The 19,848-nt window shown below is 46.5% G+C and overlaps 1 protein-coding gene across 3 annotated transcripts in view; it reads left to right on the forward strand.

Annotated features, from left to right (window-relative positions):
- KIRREL3 (kirre like nephrin family adhesion molecule 3) overlaps nt 1-19,848 on the forward strand; it is a 761,094-nt gene that overhangs the window by 685,359 nt on the left and 55,887 nt on the right. For all 3 annotated transcript variants that reach the window (XM_079955017.1, XM_079955019.1, XM_079955018.1), the window contains 3 exons: nt 1,323-1,471; nt 2,766-2,893; nt 10,768-10,894. In XM_079955017.1, the coding sequence (XP_079811143.1) occupies nt 1,323-1,471; nt 2,766-2,893; nt 10,768-10,894 (404 nt within the window). The remainder of the gene's footprint in view (nt 1-1,322; nt 1,472-2,765; nt 2,894-10,767; nt 10,895-19,848) is intronic.

Raw genomic sequence — 19,848 nt, forward strand, 5'->3', positions numbered from 1 at the left:
TCTTGCTTGTCTGGATGGAGATGACGGGGAGGGGGAGAGTAGCCTACTATACAAAGGCACCATTTGTTGCTCTACCCATTTTCCTCTGGTCCTGCCCACTGCTGTTATGTGGCCCTCAGAATGTTGCCCTTAAGCGAATGTGGCTGAAAAAGGCTCAGCACCCCTGCACTGTCTATCCCTATCCAGACATTCTCCCTCAAGTGTTTTCCATCATGTGTCTCGGGAGAGGAAGGACACACTTGCTGATCTCTGTCCCCTCCATTGCATTCCTGATGATCCAGTCTTTTAGAGACTGGCTGCACCATTTAGAACCCTGCACCAATCAGGGCTCTAAGTCACCTGAGGAGCCTCTACATGCAGTGCTGGCTCCCTGCTTCAGGCATTTAGCCCCAGTGCATGGAGGCTGGTGGGGCTGGGTTGCCAGGTGTAAGAGCAGCAAGCACCCCCCACACCAGGCATAGGCAAACTCGGCCCTCCAGATGGTTTGGGACTACAATTCCCATCACCCCTGACCACTGGTCCTGTTAGCTAGGGATCATGGGAGTTGTAGACCGCAAACATCTGGAGGGCCGAGTTTTCCTATGCCTGCCCCCCACTCTCCCCCATGATGGGAAAACATGAGAGGGACTTCTTGGATGGGGCTACTGTTATTCAACAATTGTGAAGAGTAGGAAGCAGTCCCTAGATTATTTTTCATAGAGGGCCAATAAAGCTCTTTGAGGGCTGCTCATAATGCCACTGCCATGAAGGCTGCTTCACATGTTGCGTTTCCATGGCATGGTCAGCGAGTGCATAGTGCATCTGCTCTGTGAAAGCTAAGCAAGTCAAGGTCTGGATGGGAGGCTGTCATAGATTCCTGATTCTGCCATTTGGAAAAAGATGAAAGGCGGGGTGTGAATGTACTAAATAAAATAAAATAAACAACAGGCAAGCAATTTGCATGCAGTGACTCACCATGCTGAACCAGCAGTTCTATGTTGACATGGGTTTAAACAAATCTGTGATTGACTGACTGACGGATGATCCAGCGCTTTTTATCCGTCTCTCCGCAAGCCACCAGAAATGAACAGTGTTTGGTGGCAAGAAGAAATTTGCTGGAGGAGCTTCTGCACAATGGTGTTTCACACGAAGTGCAACATCACAACCTGTGCTTGTGTGCCAGGTCTGGGGAGTGGCCTGAATTGGACTTTTCTCCCTGTGTCCTTAACTAGGTTTTGTTTTGACATCTGCTTCCATGTGTGGTCCTTGTACAGTGAAACCTGTTTTACGTGGCAATGCCTTTATAACACAGCCCTGCTCTTCTCCTTGTTGTCTTTCTGCAGGTGGGCCAAAAAGGGACACATTATAAAGGAAGCATCGGGGGACTCTTATGAGACCATTGTTGACCATACCTATTTTTTTGAACCAATCTCTTGCGAGGTGACCAACGCTTTAGGCAGCACGAACATCAGCAGGACAGTCGATGTCTATTGTAAGTACAGCTCAGCTGCTGAACCATCAGGAGTTTATGTGATAGGGCTAATCCTTCATAAATTGAGAGTTGCCTTGTGGATGATAACGGTGCAGTTTCTTAAGGAAATGAGATGGACAATCGATCCATCAGTGGTGAAAAAGGAAGCCAGAGAAAGGACCTAAATAATAATGGTCCAGCTGTTGTTTTGGTTAACCTTCACCTGGAAAACCAGGCACACATCAGCCTTTTGTGCTAAAGGTGGAGAAGTTTTGTCCTGCGCAGTAGCAAGTCACCATGAAGTGTTCTGAATGGGACAGATGCAACCCTCTACATCTGGGGTGGGGACTCTTTTTGGCTCAATGCACCAGATCCTCATCTGCCCCACCCCTGCAGTCTAGCTTCAATGGGTGGATGGGACAACCTACCTGTCGATCATCTGACATCAGGTTGTCCTGCCTACCTGTCAAACTCCTTGGCACTGCACATCCCAAGCTCACGACAGCTGACTGGTTGCCAGGTGCTTGGAAGCCACAGTGCAAGGCCTTTGGGGTTGGCCCTATGCTTGTCAGTGCTGAGCAAGGAACTGCAAAGCTTCTTCTCCATGAGGAAGCCAATCTAGCCTCATCTCTACTTTCCCCACACCTGCATGGCATATCCTGTCAGGTGTGGGGCAGGTGGGCAGGAGAAACAACCTTTCTGAGCCAAATGGGGCCCATGGGCCAGAGGTTTTCTACCCCTGCCCTCTGCTTTGATCCAATTTTGTCTGCTATGCCTACCCAGTACCCAGTGTGTTGAGCCAGGGTGCACAGAACTAATGCAGCACTGGAGAGGCAGGCAGAACTGTAGCTTGGCAGTGCCTTCCTTCTTTGTACCACAGGCCATGCCCAGCATGTACCACCTGCCCATGGGGCAGGTTGGCTGCTCCAAGCTAGACTACCATGGCCATTTAGGCCAACAGCCTGAGACAATTTCATAACTCCTAGGGACCCACAGTTCCAGAACTATGAAAGAAGCCTTGGTCACCCTATCTGAATGATTTTCTGTTTTTGTGAAGTTCATGTGTTCATATGTTCAAAGCTACTTTGGAAGAGATGTAATAAATGTCTCTGGATTAGGCTTCAAGCCTCCACTTCTTCCTCTAGTCAAGAATCTAAAGCCACAACAAGGGAGAGATCTAATTCATGCATTATGTCTCTCCTTGGGTGATTGCAAGGTCCCTTATACCTTTTCCTTCCCTTACCTGCTATGAAGAATAGTTTCATTGCTGTCCTATTCTGCAGATACCTATTCTGTGACATATCTCTTATTATAGTTGGGCCACGCATGATGACGGAACCACAGTCCCTTCTCGTTGACCTTGGATCGGATGCTGTATTTAATTGTGCTTGGATCGGAAACCCGTCGCTGACCATCGTCTGGATGAAGCGGGGCTCGGGCGTGGTAAGGATGCTTAAAATCAGCTCAATATTTGAGGGGAAGTTTGAGGGCTGAGTGCCGAGTGCCCTCCAGACTGGTGTTTTGTGTTGTGTCGTTTTTGCTATTATATTCTGCAACATGTTCTTGACACAATGTTGTGATGGATTTATATTGGGTCGTCCACACATCATTCTGCTTTATTTTTTATTTTAATTTTTTGCAGTACTTCCCTAGTGCCACCACACGTGCACTATACATTTAAAGCAGTATCACACCAATTATTATTATTATTATTATTATTATTATTATTATTATTATTATTATTTATATACCACCCTATCTCCAGAGGTTTCAGGGCAGTTCACATAAATTTAAACAATCTTGCCCCCCCCCCCAGTATCCTGGGAACTGTAGTTTGATGAGGGAAATGAGAGTTGTAAAGGGACCCCAATTCCCCTCACAGTGCTACAATTCTGAGTGGTTTAATAATCAATTCGTCTTCACAGGGAACTCTGGGAATTGTAGCTCTGGGAGGGGAATAGGGGTCTCCTGGTGCTGTGGGTTAAACCACAGAGCCTAGGACTTGCCAATCAGAAGGTTGGCGGTTTGAATCCCCACAACGGGGTGAGCTCCCGTTGCTCGGTCCCTGCTCCTGCCAACCTAGCACTTTGAAAGCACATCAAAGTGCAAGTAGATAAATAGGTACCACTCCAGCGGGAAGGTAAACAGCATTTCCGTGTGCTGCTCTGGTTCACCAGAAGTGACTTAGTCATGTTGGCCACATGACCCGGAAGCTGTACGCCGGCTCCCTAAGCCAATAAAGCGAGATGAGCGCCGCAACCCGAGTCGGCCACGACTGGTCCCTTTACCTTTACCTTTTAACAACTCCCAGCACCCTTAATAAACTACACTTCCTAGGATTGCTGTCTGGAAAGGCTATGGCACAGCAAAAGTGGGACAGAAAAGCCTCCATAACATTTGTGGTAGGAAAGGTTACAGGATTTCAGCAGGAAGTTACAGGATATGCACTGACAGGAAATGGAGTCATATAAACACCCTGAAACTACTGCAGGTGTGAACAGCATTGAAAGCAAGATCAAGTTTGACCACCCCCAATAGCATCAAGAGTGCAAATTATCGTAAATGTAAATATTTTGAATATAAGGGATGCTTGGAGGGGGTTCTCTACTGAGTCAGACCATTGGTCCATCTATCTCAGTTCTGGCTACACTGGTTGGCAGTTACTGTCCAGGGTTTCAGGAAGGTGTCTCCTCCAGTCCTACCTGGAAATGTCAGGGATTGAACCTGGGACCTTCTGTATGAAAAGCACGTGTTCTGCCACTGAGGCACAGCCTCTCCTCAATACTGGTTCTTGCAGGCACAAATAGTGGCTTCAACTCACATGACATCATTCTCTTTCTGCCTTTATTGACTAGAGTATTGTCGCAGGTGGGTGCTCTGTGCATTGTAGATATCATGCTCGTCTCACAAAGTGTAGCAGCTATGAACATGAATCATAATTTAAATCTGAGCTCATCCCTAAGACTGGGTTAGCCTTTGATAATCTCCTGCCTCATCACCAGCCCTTCCCCCACCTGCCCATCTACAAGGCAGAGATAAGGATAATGGGCTGCTCTTCACTGTAGTTGTAACGAACACCGAGGTAATGCATTGTTCCAAAGAGATAATCTGCAGCAGGAAGTTGGGGGGGGGGGCTATTTTGTAGCACTTTACAGACTCTATAATAATAATAATAACGCCAGAAGCCTGAGCAGTACAGGAGATAGTTGTGTACCATATCACTACATCCCATGTGAGGTTCTTTGAGTGGTTGTGGAAAGCCTGTGAAAGTAAATATTGAGTAGTAGCAAAGTCTAAGTCATGGAGTGGACTCTTGGATTTGTTCATTGGATTAATCCTTTGCTCTCAGCCTCGCTGCTCTTGCTTTCTGCTGGCGATTCCCACAGCAGCAGGATCAAATATTAGTGTTATTTGCAGTTCAGAAGGGACAACAAGCTGTTGCTGAGCTGGTAGATCAAACATGTGAACGATCTGTGGCCCACCTTGAAATATACAAAACTGGGCATGCCTGCTGCATCCTGCAGTTAACTCAGAGCGTCATTGTTGTAGCCTAAGGGGGGGGGGAGACCAGCTGGGATTCTGAGGAAACTTACGTTCTGTAGTCAATTCCACATTCTGTGTGATTCTATCCCAGTGTTCACAACCAGGGCTGGCCCACCCAGGAGGCAAACTAGAACGGCCACCTTGGACAGCAGAATCCTGCAGGGAAGCACCCCCACAGGGACCCCACCCTGCTACCAGGTTCGCATGGCAGCATCTTCTGGCAAAATCTCATCAGATCTCGCCAGAAACTGCCACCGTAGAACCCCAGTCAACAAGGCTTTAGCAGCTGGGGAGGCAACAGTTTTCTCATTCTGCCACAGTGAAATGGGATGGGCCACCCCGGATTTTATCCCAGTGTTGAGAACTGGGATAACTATTCTGCTGCTGTGTAGTGAAGAGGCTCATTATCTCACTGCCTGGAGTTCTGGGCCTGGCAAATGTATGGACGTGTTTGATCAGTTTTGGACTTCCAGATAAGAGCAACAGTCCAATTACACTGGACTGCCTGAGTTGGTCAAGATGGTGCCCCTTCCATTCATTCCACATATGGAAGCTAATCGAGCTAGCATTCAACACTGTCAGTGGAGCGATGTCCTCCACTGCATTAAGGGGCAGCAAGCTAGGTGAGGGAGCCATCTGGCAGAAACAGTACTGGGCTTCAACATCTCTCCACCATAACCTACACTCCAGCATCTGCCACCCAAGGTGCCTGCCTTGCCATGCCTAATGGAAGGGCCGACCTTCCCCGGTTGCAAACTGCACTGGTGGCAGCAGGCAGTGGTGGCTGTCCAGAGATGACAGTGAATGTTCTCAGCACTTTCAAAGAAAAGAGGGGAAATTTTAGGCCAAGCAGAGGTTAAGGAGGCTGATTTATGTAACTGGACTAATAAAATAAAATGAAAGGTACGTTTCCATGGCAGTCACAGCACTTTCCACATTTCCGCTGCTCAAAGGGGATCTTTGCAAAGTAACCCTAATAGAAGTTGAATTGATTCCCATTATGAGCAGCATCTGGGTTAACCAAAGGCCAAGGCAACCGCTTTGCCTCTTTGTGACAGGTGGAACTTTGTAAACCACCTCCACGTTTGGCTCTTTTTGTGAGCAGTCCTTGCTTACAGAGCAATGCACAGCTAAAGCTTAAGGACAAATAGCCTCCTGGCATCAACCGAGTCCTGGATCCAGTTTCCTAGGACTGTGCATGCCTATTCATCACCTAGGAGCTTCAGCATGCAGTGATAACTTGCATGTGTGGATGGTCCGTCACAGATGCTGTATCACCAGTAATCATTGGTGCTCATTGAGACTAGCATGGTGGAAGGCCAACAGTAGGTGGAGCCACTCCCTGATTAGTTGTAAGTAAGAAGACAAGTTGAAGTTGGTGGGGCAGTGCCTCATGACCCTGAATTGACCATCCTCCACTGAATATTGCAGAGAAAGCATTCATCAATATCCCCTTATGCAGTGATTTTCAGGAGCTAATTCATGGAAACTGGTGGCTAATCTACTCTACATCATGTAGAGTAGAACTAAGTGTTGAGAAATCAAGAGTCTAGCGTGTATTTATAAACCAGCCCAGGTCATGCTAGAGATAAAACCCAGGACTTGGCTTTTCACATTCACTTACTAATATCCTATCTATACCTGTACATCTGTTTCAGCGAAAGTGCTGTGAGTAACTAGAACAGATGAAAGTCACATTACACCTTAATGGAGGGAGGTCACATGTACTTCTTGGGGTGCAAGAGAGCTCAAAGTATGATACTACAAGGCCATCTGCATCCTAAATATTAATGAGTGAGCAAACAGATCTTAAAAGAGCAGGTAACGAGAAACCTTCTATGTTTGTGTTTATTTTGACCCCATGATATAGTGTAAAAAACACCTTGAACACAATATGCATGCACAAGAAGGAGTGCCTATGGAGTTTCAGGGATTCAGAACCCATGATTCAGGGTCTCCTCAAGCATACAAATCTGTCTGCCAGAAGTGGTAAACAATAGGAGCACATATAAAACCAATACAGATAATATTAAATAGTAGGCATTGGGGACTCATGAGGTTGAACTCAGCTTTGCAGGTTTTACAAAAAAAATGAAAGCCCTTGTTTACAATGCCTGAGTTACCTTCAGATACATGGTTCATTCAGGCATATCCATTCTACAGCCTTCATCTGGGTATGCAGTAATCCCAAAGTGGAATGTGGAGATAAATGCACTCCTGTGCTATGGGCAGCTTGATTTACAAATGGTTTGTGGGGCTGTGGACCATAAAATCAGACTTATTTTACAGGAACAAATGCATCAGGCCTCCAACAGAAGCCAGAACAGTTTGGTGGGGACAGTGAACAGAGTCCTTCACTTTACAAACTTTTGTTCCTTTCTTTCAGTTCCCCCAAGCCATTCATTTCTCATCCATTCCCTCCTCTTGACTAGGACCCTTGGGAGGAATTGTGCTGCATTCCTGTGTACATTTACCTGGAAGTAAGCTTCAGAATATAATAGATATCACTAATAGTCACTCACTCCAGCTGTACTTCAATAACTTGACATGTGTTCTGCTGATGCAGAAGGAAGGATAGAGCCCTTTTGAAATGTAACAAGCCAGGGAGGACTCCCTAGCTTTGGGCATTGTGATGTTGGGGCCACTCCACAACTGACGAAAACTCACCTCTACGCTTAGCACCATGGACAGCACTTGATCTGGTCTGATAAGTGAGCTGGGTCTTCGTGTCTTAGGCATCTTGGATAGTGATTGAACAGAACCTTCCAAGTGTTGCTTAGCCTTTGAAGAACTATTCTACTGTTGCTGTCCTTCAGATCGCCTCCACAGCATAGAATTCATGCCCTTTTCAATGTTAGAGCTAAGGTACCTTCCCTGTGCAAAAAAGTGCACATATTTTATCTTTTTTCTTTTCAGTATTCATTGGGTAAAGGGAACCACCACCCCTCTTCGTGACCCTTATCTCGTTTCTTTCTTTTGGGTTCTGAAACATCCTGCTCAGCATCTCCTTCTCAGCCTTGAGCAAATCAAGTTAGAAGTCTGTCTTTTCGGGTGTTGGGAGGTGTTACAAATGACTTGCCTTGGAAAGGCAGCTGTGCAGTCCTCATGGCCTTTCCTTTAGCTCCCTCTAGCTGACAAATGACTGCACTGTGCAACTCCAAGGACCACATAGCTCTAGACAAGATGACAGCCTACACAGAAATGATAAAAGGCGTTAGTGCTGATCCATTTCTGCCAGGGGAAGGCAGAATAACCATGCTGTTCTGAGAGAATAATCAGCTCACCTGAACACACTTGAGGAAATTATACGTCCATGCTTCAGTCCTGGCTCTGTTCTCCAAAGATAGCCCTGCTCCCCATTCTTTATCCTGAGCCTGCTCAATTCCTCTCAAGGCAGAGCATCCCAATTTCCTTCTCATGCTATCTTGCTGCTCCTTGTAGTAGGCAGGGGCCATTTAAAAAGCCTCTTCACTCATCAATCTTATTCCCCATTCATCGGCTGAAGGCTTTTCTCTGAATTTTGCAATGCAGTTCTCTTTATGTGGCTTTTACCCTTAAAGAAGTTTGGAAAGCAGGGTGAAATTGAGGGGGTGGGATCTTTGGATCACTTTACAACTGTAAAGGGTCATAGCTGAGTGACAGAGCACATACTGATGCATACAAAATGTATACACATACACATGCATGCAAAAGGTTTCAGGTAGGTCCAGGACAGACCACTGTCTGAAACCCTGGACAGCTCCTGCCAATCAGTGTCAACAATACTGGGCTACATGGATTCATGGTCTGACTCAGCAAAAGTTACTTAAACAACCTCTCCACAGTCAGGTGTCAAATTACTTTCTCCCCATCACTGACATGGATGTTCCTGAATCCCTGCTCCCTGCATTGTTGGAAACTGTGGTGGGACATTTGCAGAGCCCTAGATTTGTCACTTCTAAAAAGAACAAAAAACTAGACTCTTTCAGTTTCAATACTTTTGCAAACACAATAGTTCCGATATGAGCAGCCTTTGCAATATCTCTGAGTACTGCTAAGGGCATTAAGTGGTTTGCTAAGCATCAGTGTAAATTCCCAGAATGAGCAGAGGAATTGGCTGCAAGATCAGACACTCGGCAATGCCAACAGCTAACGTGTTTGTGTTTACATAGCAAGCACATGTTGGAAAGGCAAAAGGAAGCAGGCCTGTCAGGACACCATCCAGACTCCTGCAGGGGAAGGTTGACAGATGCCTCTGCTTTGCCCTGTGCAGAAAGGTGAAGGGGCAGCATCACCCGATATGTAAATCCCAACACTGAAAGTTAATGTCTGCCCGCTGTAGCTGCCAATAGATCCTGACAGTTCTTGTATATGTGGAAAATTAGCCATCGAGCCTCAACTGTTTCTGCAAGCAATTAGAAAGAGTTGACTCTTAAAGGCCATATTTGTTTTAGACTCATCATAATTCTAAATACCACAGGAGCTTGGATTTTTCTGACTGGTTTGCATTAAAGTTCCCTGATTCAGCACTTAGGAAGCTTTAATAAAGCTGCTGATTGCACCGATGTGGGCAAGAGGGCCATGTTCCTGGCAGTGTGGATTGCAGAAGGGTCAAAGAGGCAGGGAGCCAGCAAATCTCTGCCAGGGTAGGACCGACTGCAGAGAGTAAGCAAATCTCAGAGTGTCCATCTCCCACATCAGTCTACCTGACTCAGGGCTGTTTTACATGTTGCATTTGAATGGCGTGGTTATGGTCTCCAAAGCAATACCCGTTTCAGATATTTCAAAGGAAATGTGATGTGAAAAACCACACTGCTGTAGAATCTTTTAGATGCATTCATGATGCTATTCACAAAATTCAGGGTGAAATGACAGACAATAACACAATAGGTGTGAGAGCACAGCATGCCAGTTCTCCACCTTGAAGCCACGGGGAATGCAGTTTGCAGGACACACAGGGAGAGGTGTTTAGGCCTTCCACTGCACCCCCCTGCAACTTACCCTTCCCAAGCTGGGTTTCCAAACCATGTTTCTTATGTAAAGTGGTGGGAAGGTGATTGGAGTGAGTTTCAGGGGAAAGCAGTAGGTGGGCTATGGATGCAGCACTCCCTGCTCACATACTGTATTCTCCCCAGCAAATGAATATATCCATCCACTTTGCAGCCACTTTCCAGGGTTCCCAGACCTGTATTTGCCACCAAATGTCCCAAAGCCTTCCCAAATATAATCTATAGTTTAAACATTGAAACATATTGCCAGTGTTTGCTGTTCTCCTTCATATGCCCAAATCAATTTATTAGCAGCTGTGGTTTGGTGTATTTCAAAGTTGAGATGAGCTTCTAAATGGAAAGGAACCTTTCAACTCCACTTGATTGAATATAACACTTATTGATCTACCTGTTGGGATGGGACCATAGCTTAGTGGTTGAGCAAGCACATGCATGGATACAAAAGATCACAGGTTCAATCTCCAGGTAGGACTGTCTGAAACCCAGAAGAGGTGCTCTCATCATAGTAGACTCTGATGGGGCTTCTCGAACCTGGTCCAAGCTCCAGATGTTGGACTACAGCTCACATCATCCCTGACAATTGGCCATGGAACTGGTGGGAGTTAAGAGTCCAGCAACATCCAGAGGGCACCAGGTTTTGGAAAAATGAACTAGATGGACCAATGTAAGGTAGCTTCATAGCTGTGGAGGTAACTTCACTGTCTCCTAGAATGTGTATTGAGAGATAGGCGGGCATTCTCACTTGACCACTGACACGTGGAGCAAACTAACTCTCTTCTTTTTCAGGTCCTGAGCAACGAGAACACACTAACGCTAAAGAACGTGCGCCAAGAGGATGCTGGGAAATACGTGTGCCGAGCAGTAGTTCCACGTGTGGGTGCAGGAGAACGGGAAGTATCTCTGACTGTCAATGGTACTTAACTTAAACCATCTTTACACTTCTTGAACTTTAGTAATCGGTCTTCTCTCTCAATAACAGTTTACAGAAGTGCAGGTATTGGGCCAAAAAACTACAGTTTGCCTGGATTATCACCTTGTGATTTCATATTTCTTCCTTGTGCCGCATTAGCCATTGGTAGATGCTGTAGCTAAGAAACGTAAAGGTAAAGGTAAAAGATCCCTGGATGGTTAAGTCCTGTCAAAGGTGACTATGGGGTTGCAGTGCTCATATTGCTTTCAGGCCGAGGAATCTGGCGATTCGGGTCATGCAGCCAGCATGACTAAATTGCTTCTGGTGCAATGGATCACCGTGAAACACGGAAACACCGTTTACCTTCCGCCGCAGTGGTACCTATTTATCTACTTGTACTGGTGTGCTTTTGAACTGCTAGGTTGGCAGAAGATGGGACAGGACAACGGGAGCTCACCACTGTCAAGTGGATTTGAACCACTGGCCAGCCTAGCAGTTCGAAAGCATGCCAGCTCCTTCAGCCTGAAGCGAGATGAGCGCCACACCCCAGTCACCTTTGACTGGACTTAACCGTCCAGGGGTCCTTTACCTAAGAAAGCTGTGATTGTCTCAGAAGCAAAACACTTCCCTTTATTTCTATCCCCCTCCCCAAGATGAATCCCCAAAGCAAACTGTTTTGCAGATATCTAAAATAGTGCCCCTTCATAACAATAAGGAGGGTCCTGATATATCCCTATGCATTTGTCTAACACCCTTTTTGATAGGTTTAAAAATGGGAGGCCCAGGGTATTTGCAGGGAAGAATCAGTAGGAAGGTTGGCTATATTCTACCTCCACAGTGGCTATGTTGGAGACTGTATGCTGGGAAGCACAAGTGAGGGGAGTGTTGTTGCATTCAAGTCCTTCATACAGGCTTCCCATAGGCATCTGATTGGCCACTGTGAGAGCAGGATGCTGTTCTAGCAGGACTCTTCTTAAGATTAAGTGCCCTTTCCTACTGTCGCTGAATCCCACCTATGATTGCACACTTCTCCAACCCATTGTTCTTTCCCTGTTATCTCTGCCTTTCTCAAGATAGTGTGCAGTTTTGCCTTAAAGTGCTGGAGTAGAGATGTAGAGGAAGGGTACTTCCACCATGCATTTGTATGCATAACTGCTTTGGAAGGCAAACTTCCCAGGGCCACATGCCCAAGGTGGGTAGGGCCAGCGGCAAAAGTGGGTGGGGCGATGAATATTAATATTCCCTCTGCAGAGTGGGCTGGTGCCTACACATCTGAGTTCAAATCATCTATGCTCTTGGCCACAAGATGCTGTGATTATGGTCCTACGGGGAGACTCAAAGTCATGACATCTTCCCAGGTTTTCTAGGCCAGGCACCATAAAAATGTTAAGCAACTTTAAAACTGACTTCATTGTTGGGTGTAGGCACAGTACCTGCTCCCCTTTCTGGAGTGCTGCAAAGCCGAGTCTAGAATCCATGTCTCTTGGTTCTCTGTCTAGTCTCCCCGACTTTGAGCCAGACTGTGGGAAAGAAAGAGTAAAGCTCTTCCCAGGAGCATACGAAGAACGAAAGAATAAAAGCGGGGGAATCTATGCTTACTTTGTTTTACTTTTCGAAGGCACCCTCTCCCTCAAGCAGCCCCATTTAATATTCATTCATTGGGCATTTGCACCATTTAATTTTAAATGCAGATAATGTAGAAGAGAGAAGCCAAGGGCAACCCAGCAGGGCCATTGGGGGAGGGGAATCAACCACTCCCTTGCCTTCTGCTCAGAGCACCTTCCCTTGCAGTCACCTTTTTCCCTCTTGGCTGCTGCAGTTTAATTACAATTCAAATAGCTTGCAGAAAGCAAAGCAATACATTTGATGAAAACAAAGAACCTTGCTATGCGCGCGCGCACACACACACACACACACACACACACACTCCTCCTGGAATTTCTGAGTAAAAGGAGTCAATTACTGGAGCACTGCTTAAAGCCAGCAAGACAGGAAATGATGGCCTCCCAGCTTCTCGCCAGGTTTTGATTTTGCTTGCTACGTAGTGGAAAGTGACAATGGAGGAAATGAGAGGAGGGACTTGTGAGGAATGGTACGCTTGAGCTTCTAACTAGCTTGCTCCATTGATGTGAAGAGCTGTGATTGTGCAATGGAACTCCACCCTCCTGTCTCTCAGCCAGCCCTAGACCTGACTTTTGCATAGCTGGAATGTAGCCCACTAAGAATACAAAGATTCCCACCCATTGCTACACCTAAGGAACTAAATGGAACTAAGATAGTAATATCCATTAATTTCAGTAGATCTCCTCTGAGCAGGGCTAGCACTGGGTACATCCCCCTGGTCTTAGGCCAGATGCAGACTATCAGTGTTTTGTGAGAAGAATTGAAGCAGCTACCAGAAATTAAAAGTGGATTGCAGCATTCTGTTGCCCTAGTTCAGCAAATTCCAGTTATTTTTTCCCTACACTATTTTGTTAGGAAACTGAAAGGGAAATGCACTGTAAAGGACAGGGGCAAATGAGCGAATATATTTTGGAAAGGCATATAACCTGTTGTGCAAGCAAAACTAGATGAATACCCATCATCCTGTATCCTTGCTACAAACAACCTACAATATTGTTCAACGAAGAGTGAATGTAGTCTAACTTCCACATATATTTTGTGCAAGCAAACCATGGCTCTATCAACAGGTCATCTGAAGAATGCCCAAGATAATTCCTGGGTTTTGTTTGCTTGTTTGTTTTCCCCTTCTGCATTTAATCTGCAGCTATTGTCCCCATCAGTTCAGATCACCCATCTGGCTGTTTGTGGGAGAATCCCCTCCCTGGGTGGAAATAAAATACATCTTGGCATATGAGAAGAAAATGATTCTCTTCTGCCTTCCACCTGCCCTGATAAGGGGAGGAAGGGCCAGACAGAGAGAGAGAGAAACCTAGATTCCTGTCAATTGTGCAGAGGCGATGTTATCAGGCACCGGGCCCTCACCAATGTAATAATAAGGATAAATGACCGATTGCCTGGAACGGAAGATACAGCACAAACCAATTTGCTGCAGCTAATCTTGTCAAGCAGTCCCTCTATCCAGAATCCTTCTTTCCCTGTTTTTAATCCCAAGAACCAGACAATGGTGTTAACAAAAGGAACTGTGATTGTACCACCAAGCAAACCAGATTAGTGCCTGGGGCTGGGGGCTAGCACAGACGGAAGAATCCAACAGGCAAAAAATGATGTTCGTTTACAGTGTGGAATTTAGCAGGGAGGAGGGCAGGGACAAAGCTGCAGTTAGTTAGCTCTGCCTATCACTGGCTCCGACTCTGGCTGCATCTACTGTTGGTATCCCTCCCTTCCGCTCCTACCAGTTCCAATGGGCACCTGCCACCAATGTTCATTTATCTGCCCTAAGCTTTATTTTAAGCTACCTCTATGTCCAGCACCCTGGATATTTCCATCAAGCTTGAGAATCATAGAACTGTAGAGTTGGAAGGGTCCCTGAGGACCACCTATCCCGGTATGCCCCACGGAGGACCTTAAGGTCCATAAATAGCAACACCCTAGAGGTCCCGGGCCCTAAGGAAGTCAGATTAGCCTCAGCCAGAGCCAGGGCCTTTTCAACACGGCCTGGTGGAACACTCTGTCTCATGAGACCAGGGCCCTGCAGGATCTGATTTTGTTCCGCAGGTCCTTTGGCTTGGAATCAATTTGATTCCCTCCCCCTCTTTCTTTTTTCCTTTCTCCTTCTGTGATGGAACACCTACCGTATTTGGGGACTTCCCTGGCTTTTTTCTGGCCCATGTAGGACCAGTCTGGATAGTTGGCCTTGGTGAAGACTTGACATTTTTATCCCCAAAAAAGTTTGAGTTTCCACTGAAAGGAGGCTGCATTTTAATGTTTTAATGTTGCATTTTAATCTTGTTTTTTAAGTTGTATTTTGATCAATTATTTTATATCAGATGTTAGCTGCCCTGAAACCCAGTCTTGGCTGGGGAGGGTGGGGTATATATTATTATTATTATTATTATTATTATTATTATTATTATTATTATTATCATCATCATCAATGCTGTCCCATACAGGGATTGAACCTTCAACCTTGGCGTTATCAGCACCCCAGCTGAGCTATCCATGCTTCAGTCTCAGGTTCTTGGAGATCCTCTTTCTGCTGCAGTCGCATTACTCAGCCCATGTCCCCAGATACATGACAGACTCCTTATGTTACCAAAGTTGGCAATGAAGAAGTAGTTAATTTGTAAACCTGGCTTCACAACCCCTTGCTGGCGCTGCCCCTTTCATCTCAAGCATCGAGATCCCGGGATCCCCATTCTCCTAACAACTCTCAGCATGCTTAACAAACTACAGTTCCCAGGATTCTTTGAAGGAAGCCATGGCTGTTCAAGTGCTATCATAGTGCTTTAAATAGATTGTGCCGATGTGGCATATATATTTTTTGCATGACAACAGCTAAAGAAAAGGAATGTCCTTCCTCAAGATGCCAGCAGTTGTTTCATAGGAAAACATGTTTTTCAGTCAGGTGCCCATTCTCCCTGGAACTTTCTAGCCTCCCTTTGATTCCAGAAAAAGTCCCTGAAACCAGAAACCTGCCTTTCATTTTGTTTGAGCCTCTGGGGCTGCACAAATAAATTGGCACCGAAGCTGTCATGGAAGACTTAAAAGACACACAATAGCAAGACAATAACTTTTCCTCTCTCTGCCTCTTAAACAAGACTGAGCAGGGAACTTTTGTTCCCACCCAAATCGTACTAAGAACAGTGCCACCTTGTGGCTGAGCTGTATTACGACACTATCCACACAGCAGCTCAAAAAACAGTTGCAGCCGATACGGCCACCATTTATATCCATAGCAACACTGCCCAAATACTCAGCACAGAATTGGCAAGTGAGGAGAGTGGCATCCTTTGCTAGCCAACACTGTCTACTGAGGAATCAGACTCCAGTCCTGAATTGCAAAATGTCTATTACCTCACTGGGCTGTTCATTTTCTCAGAAATCATTCTTATGTCATATTCTGTTATCATGGTGATAAGCCTCACAGATTCTGAACTCCTGGGGCGATATAATCATCCCAAATCCATTTGTTTTGGTGCTATTTAAAATCTACTTTGTTAGCAGGGTGTGGGTGGGATGGAATCCCTTCCTTTTGATTATGAAAATGCTCACCATATCACTGAAATTGCTGTGGCCTGGCATGCAGAGTGCTGCTCTTTCACTCTTATCGGGCCCCTGACAGCACATCCCAAAGATGGTCTGATTCTTTAGGACTGGTGAATTGCATGAGGTTTTATCACTGCATAAAATACAGACATCAGAAACAAGGGTGCAGTCCACGATGGAATCAGTGAAGGCCAAAGGGGGCATTTCCCCACCAACCTCACCTGTCTACCTTCTTCTGACAACAAGACCAGGCCAACCAGCTTCCTCCTCTTTAGCCTTAGCATCACCTCTTGTAGAACTCAGCAGGGAGGAGGAGGAGGGACAAAGCAAGAATTAGCTGGCTCTTCTTGTCATTAGCTCTGGTGACACCTACTGTTGGTCCTCCTGCCTTCTGCCCTTGCAGTGAGCAACAGTCACCACTGTCAGGAATACAACTCAGGTTTGCAGCTTTGGTTAGCAAGGAAGGTTCCCACCCTGATTCTGGAAGGAAAGCAGAGCTTCGGATTGAGCCATTTCCTATTGTTGCCAGGGCACTCTTAGCCCTCAGCTGTGTGACATAATAAATAGAGAGTGGGAACACCTCTAACTGCATGCAGAAGGCTTTCCCCCACTTCATATACCACAGCAGCCCCCCAACTTTTAAGATTAAGGGGAGGACCTAAACATTTAAGCACCAAGGAGAGTGTGCCACACACACTCATGCCAGCTTTCCTTTTCACTCCATTCTTGCTCTGTGACCAACGCTCCTCATTATGAATGAGGCACACAACACAAATGTTTACCTTGGTAATTCCCTGCTGCACCAGTCCTTCAAGTGTATTAGGCATGCAGGGATGTTAGGCTGTCAGCCAGGTCTGTTTCCCACTCAGTTTAGCATGAAACAATTGTGTAGAACATTAGATTGAAGAAAGTGGGGGCGGATAGAGAGACATGATACGGTGTGCACAGCCCCCCTTGTTTCATTCCTCATACCAGCAAGCAAACCGCCTTTGCCCTCCCAAATACAGCACACACACACACACACACACACACACACACACAAACGTTTGGGTTGGTAGCGCATTGTTTTCCGTTCCTTGCTCACAGCCACTCATGCAAATGCAAATCTATTTTAATGAAGGGGGCTAATAGACAGCAATTATGTCTCCAGCTATTTTGTTGTTCCCCTGAAATGATTTCCTTCCTAGATTTCCCCCTTCCTTCCTTCCTTCAGAGATAGCTCCCAGCCGATTCGCTCCTGGGATGAGAGAAGCTGAGGTTTCAATGCACAAATGCTCCAACAATTAGTTTCTCCATCAAAGGCAACCTATACTCCCTCCACGTGCATTCACACATGCGCCAAGAGTTACTGGGGGCACATAATTGCACTCAGGCTGCCTGACTGGTGGTTTTTTTCTCATCTCATTTGTTCCGCAGAGTTCCTTCAGGTGAATTACTGCCAGCTATGTTTCCTCGGACCCCTCAGCATGCTGCTTTTCATTCATTTAATTTGCTTGCAGCCCGCCTTTCCCCCAATGAGCTCTCAGCAGTGTACATGGTTCTCCAACACCTATTTATCCTCACCACAACCCTGTGAGATAGGCTAAGCTGGCAGATAGTGACTGGCTTCATGAGAGCTTCAGGGCCAGGTGGAGATTTGAACCTGGGGCACACACACACCCCAGTCCTAGTCCAGCACTCTAACCTCTGCCCCACACTGGCTGTCCGCAGAGGAACAGAGCGGAAGGGTTTGTATGGCAGAAGCACTGGTGGGAGAGGAGAATGTGTGCATGCAAAGATTGCACTGGAGTAGGAACACACTTGTTTCATTTGTCCTATCCCTTTAAGCCAAGGATGCGGCCCTTGCAGCCCTCCAGGTGATGCTGAACTAAGCCTGTGCAGCCAATGGTCAGGGGCAATAGAAGGGATGCAGTACAACAAAATCTGGAGATCCACAGCTTCCCCAGTGCTTCTATAAGCCACATATTTTCAACTACCAAAACTGAAGGCACCCGGTTCTCCTTACTCTGTTTGCTCTTTGCTCCCCTTAACAGGGAGGGGCCTGCATCTCAGTGGCAGAGTTTGTACACAGGAAGATCCCAGGTTCCACAGCTGACATCTCCAGAAATGGTCATTAGGACTCCCATCTGAAACCCTGGAGAGCCTTTTCACCTAGATTAAATATGGAGATGCTCAGGGGGGTCAAATGCAGCTCTCCAAACCTCCCAACATCCCACAGGCTGCACCCCTCGCCTGACCTGCTCCAAGCCCTCCTTAAATCATTCTGCTGGCTAGAATGTGTCCTTGAACTCTGAGAAGACCTCTTGCTTGCCTAGGTGGAGGACACAGGAGAGAGTGGGAGTGTGTGCAGAACCTAGCCTACTGTATAAAGGTGAAATTCACATTTGTTGCTCCACCCACTTTTGCCTCTGGCCCCGCCCACCACCAGCACATGGTCCCCAGGAATTTGCCCAGAAGGGAAGGTGGCTCTCAGGTTGAAAATGGTCTTCCCCCCAAAATCTGGATAATGCTGTCTCAAGGGGCCAAGGGTCTGATTCGCATCCTTCTTTGATTCCTAATCCCTTTTCTGTTCTCAGACACACTCTAGAACATTATTTTTTTTACATATCAGCCGGATGAAAATCCTGCAACTTTCTCCTTTTTAACCTAGTGGTAGGGGCATGACAAAACATGGGCAAAGCTTGTGCTGTTGCCACCCCCATCCCCACAGAAATCTCTCTCCGTGGTCATTTTTATACCAAAAAAAGGGGACATAGAATCAGCATTGTAGAGTTAGAAGGAAACCCAAGGGTCATCTAGTCTAACCTTCTGCAGTGCTGAATTCACAGCTAAAGATGTTGAGGTTTGTGAGAAACTGCAGCTTTGAAGTGGACAATTAGTGAGTTGGCAAGATGCCAAGTACAGCTAGGGTACGTGAGAAAGTCTGCTTGGAGATAGGGAAGCCTAGCAACAGGTGGTATTGGCTAAAAGTTTTCCCTTATAAGCAGCATGACACAGTAGTTTGGAGTTAGAGTGTAGAGTTTGAATAGAGTCTGTGTATATAGTGACTTGTACAAAAGCTGTGCTATACTCTGTATATAATAAAAGCAAATACCAATCAAGTTAAAGGTAAAGGTACCCCTGCCCGTACGGGCCAGTCTTGACAGACTCTGGGGTTGTGCGCCCATCTCACTTAAGAGGCCAGGGGCCAGCGCTGTCCGGAGACACTTCCGGGTCACGTGGCCAGCGTGACATCGCTGCTCTGGCGAGCCAGAGCCGCACACGGAAACGCCGTTTACCTTCCCGCTGGTAAGCGGTCCCTATTTATCTACTTGCACCCGGAGGTGCTTTCGAACTGCTAGGTTGGCAGGCGCTGGGACCGAGCAGCGGGAGCGCACCCCGCCGCAGGGATTCGAACCGCCGACCTTTCGATCGGCAAGCCCTAGGCGCTGAGGCTTTAACCCACAGCGCCACCTGTTCAGCAACTTATGTTCCTGAGTCGTCATCCTGGACTACACAGACTAAGCAGCCGGTAGCAGAGAGTTTTGGCTGAGATCCATCAACAAAAGAATCCCGAACAAATAGCCAGGCAGCTTCTGTTTAAAAGACTTCAGTAGAACCCACCAGCTTTCCACTGTGAAACAGCTCTTGCTACCAGAAAATTCTAATGTTTAGTCAGAATCTCGTTTCCTGTAATTTGAATATAGTGGTTTGCGTCCTTCCTTCCGGAACAGCAGAAAACAAGCATTCCCCCCTTTGTAGGGGGTTGGACTAGATGAGCTTTGGGATGCCTCCCAACTCTGCAATTC

This window comes from Podarcis cretensis, assembly GCF_951804945.1.
Source record: "Podarcis cretensis genome assembly, chromosome: 15".
Classification (NCBI taxonomy): domain Eukaryota; kingdom Metazoa; phylum Chordata; class Lepidosauria; order Squamata; family Lacertidae; genus Podarcis; species Podarcis cretensis.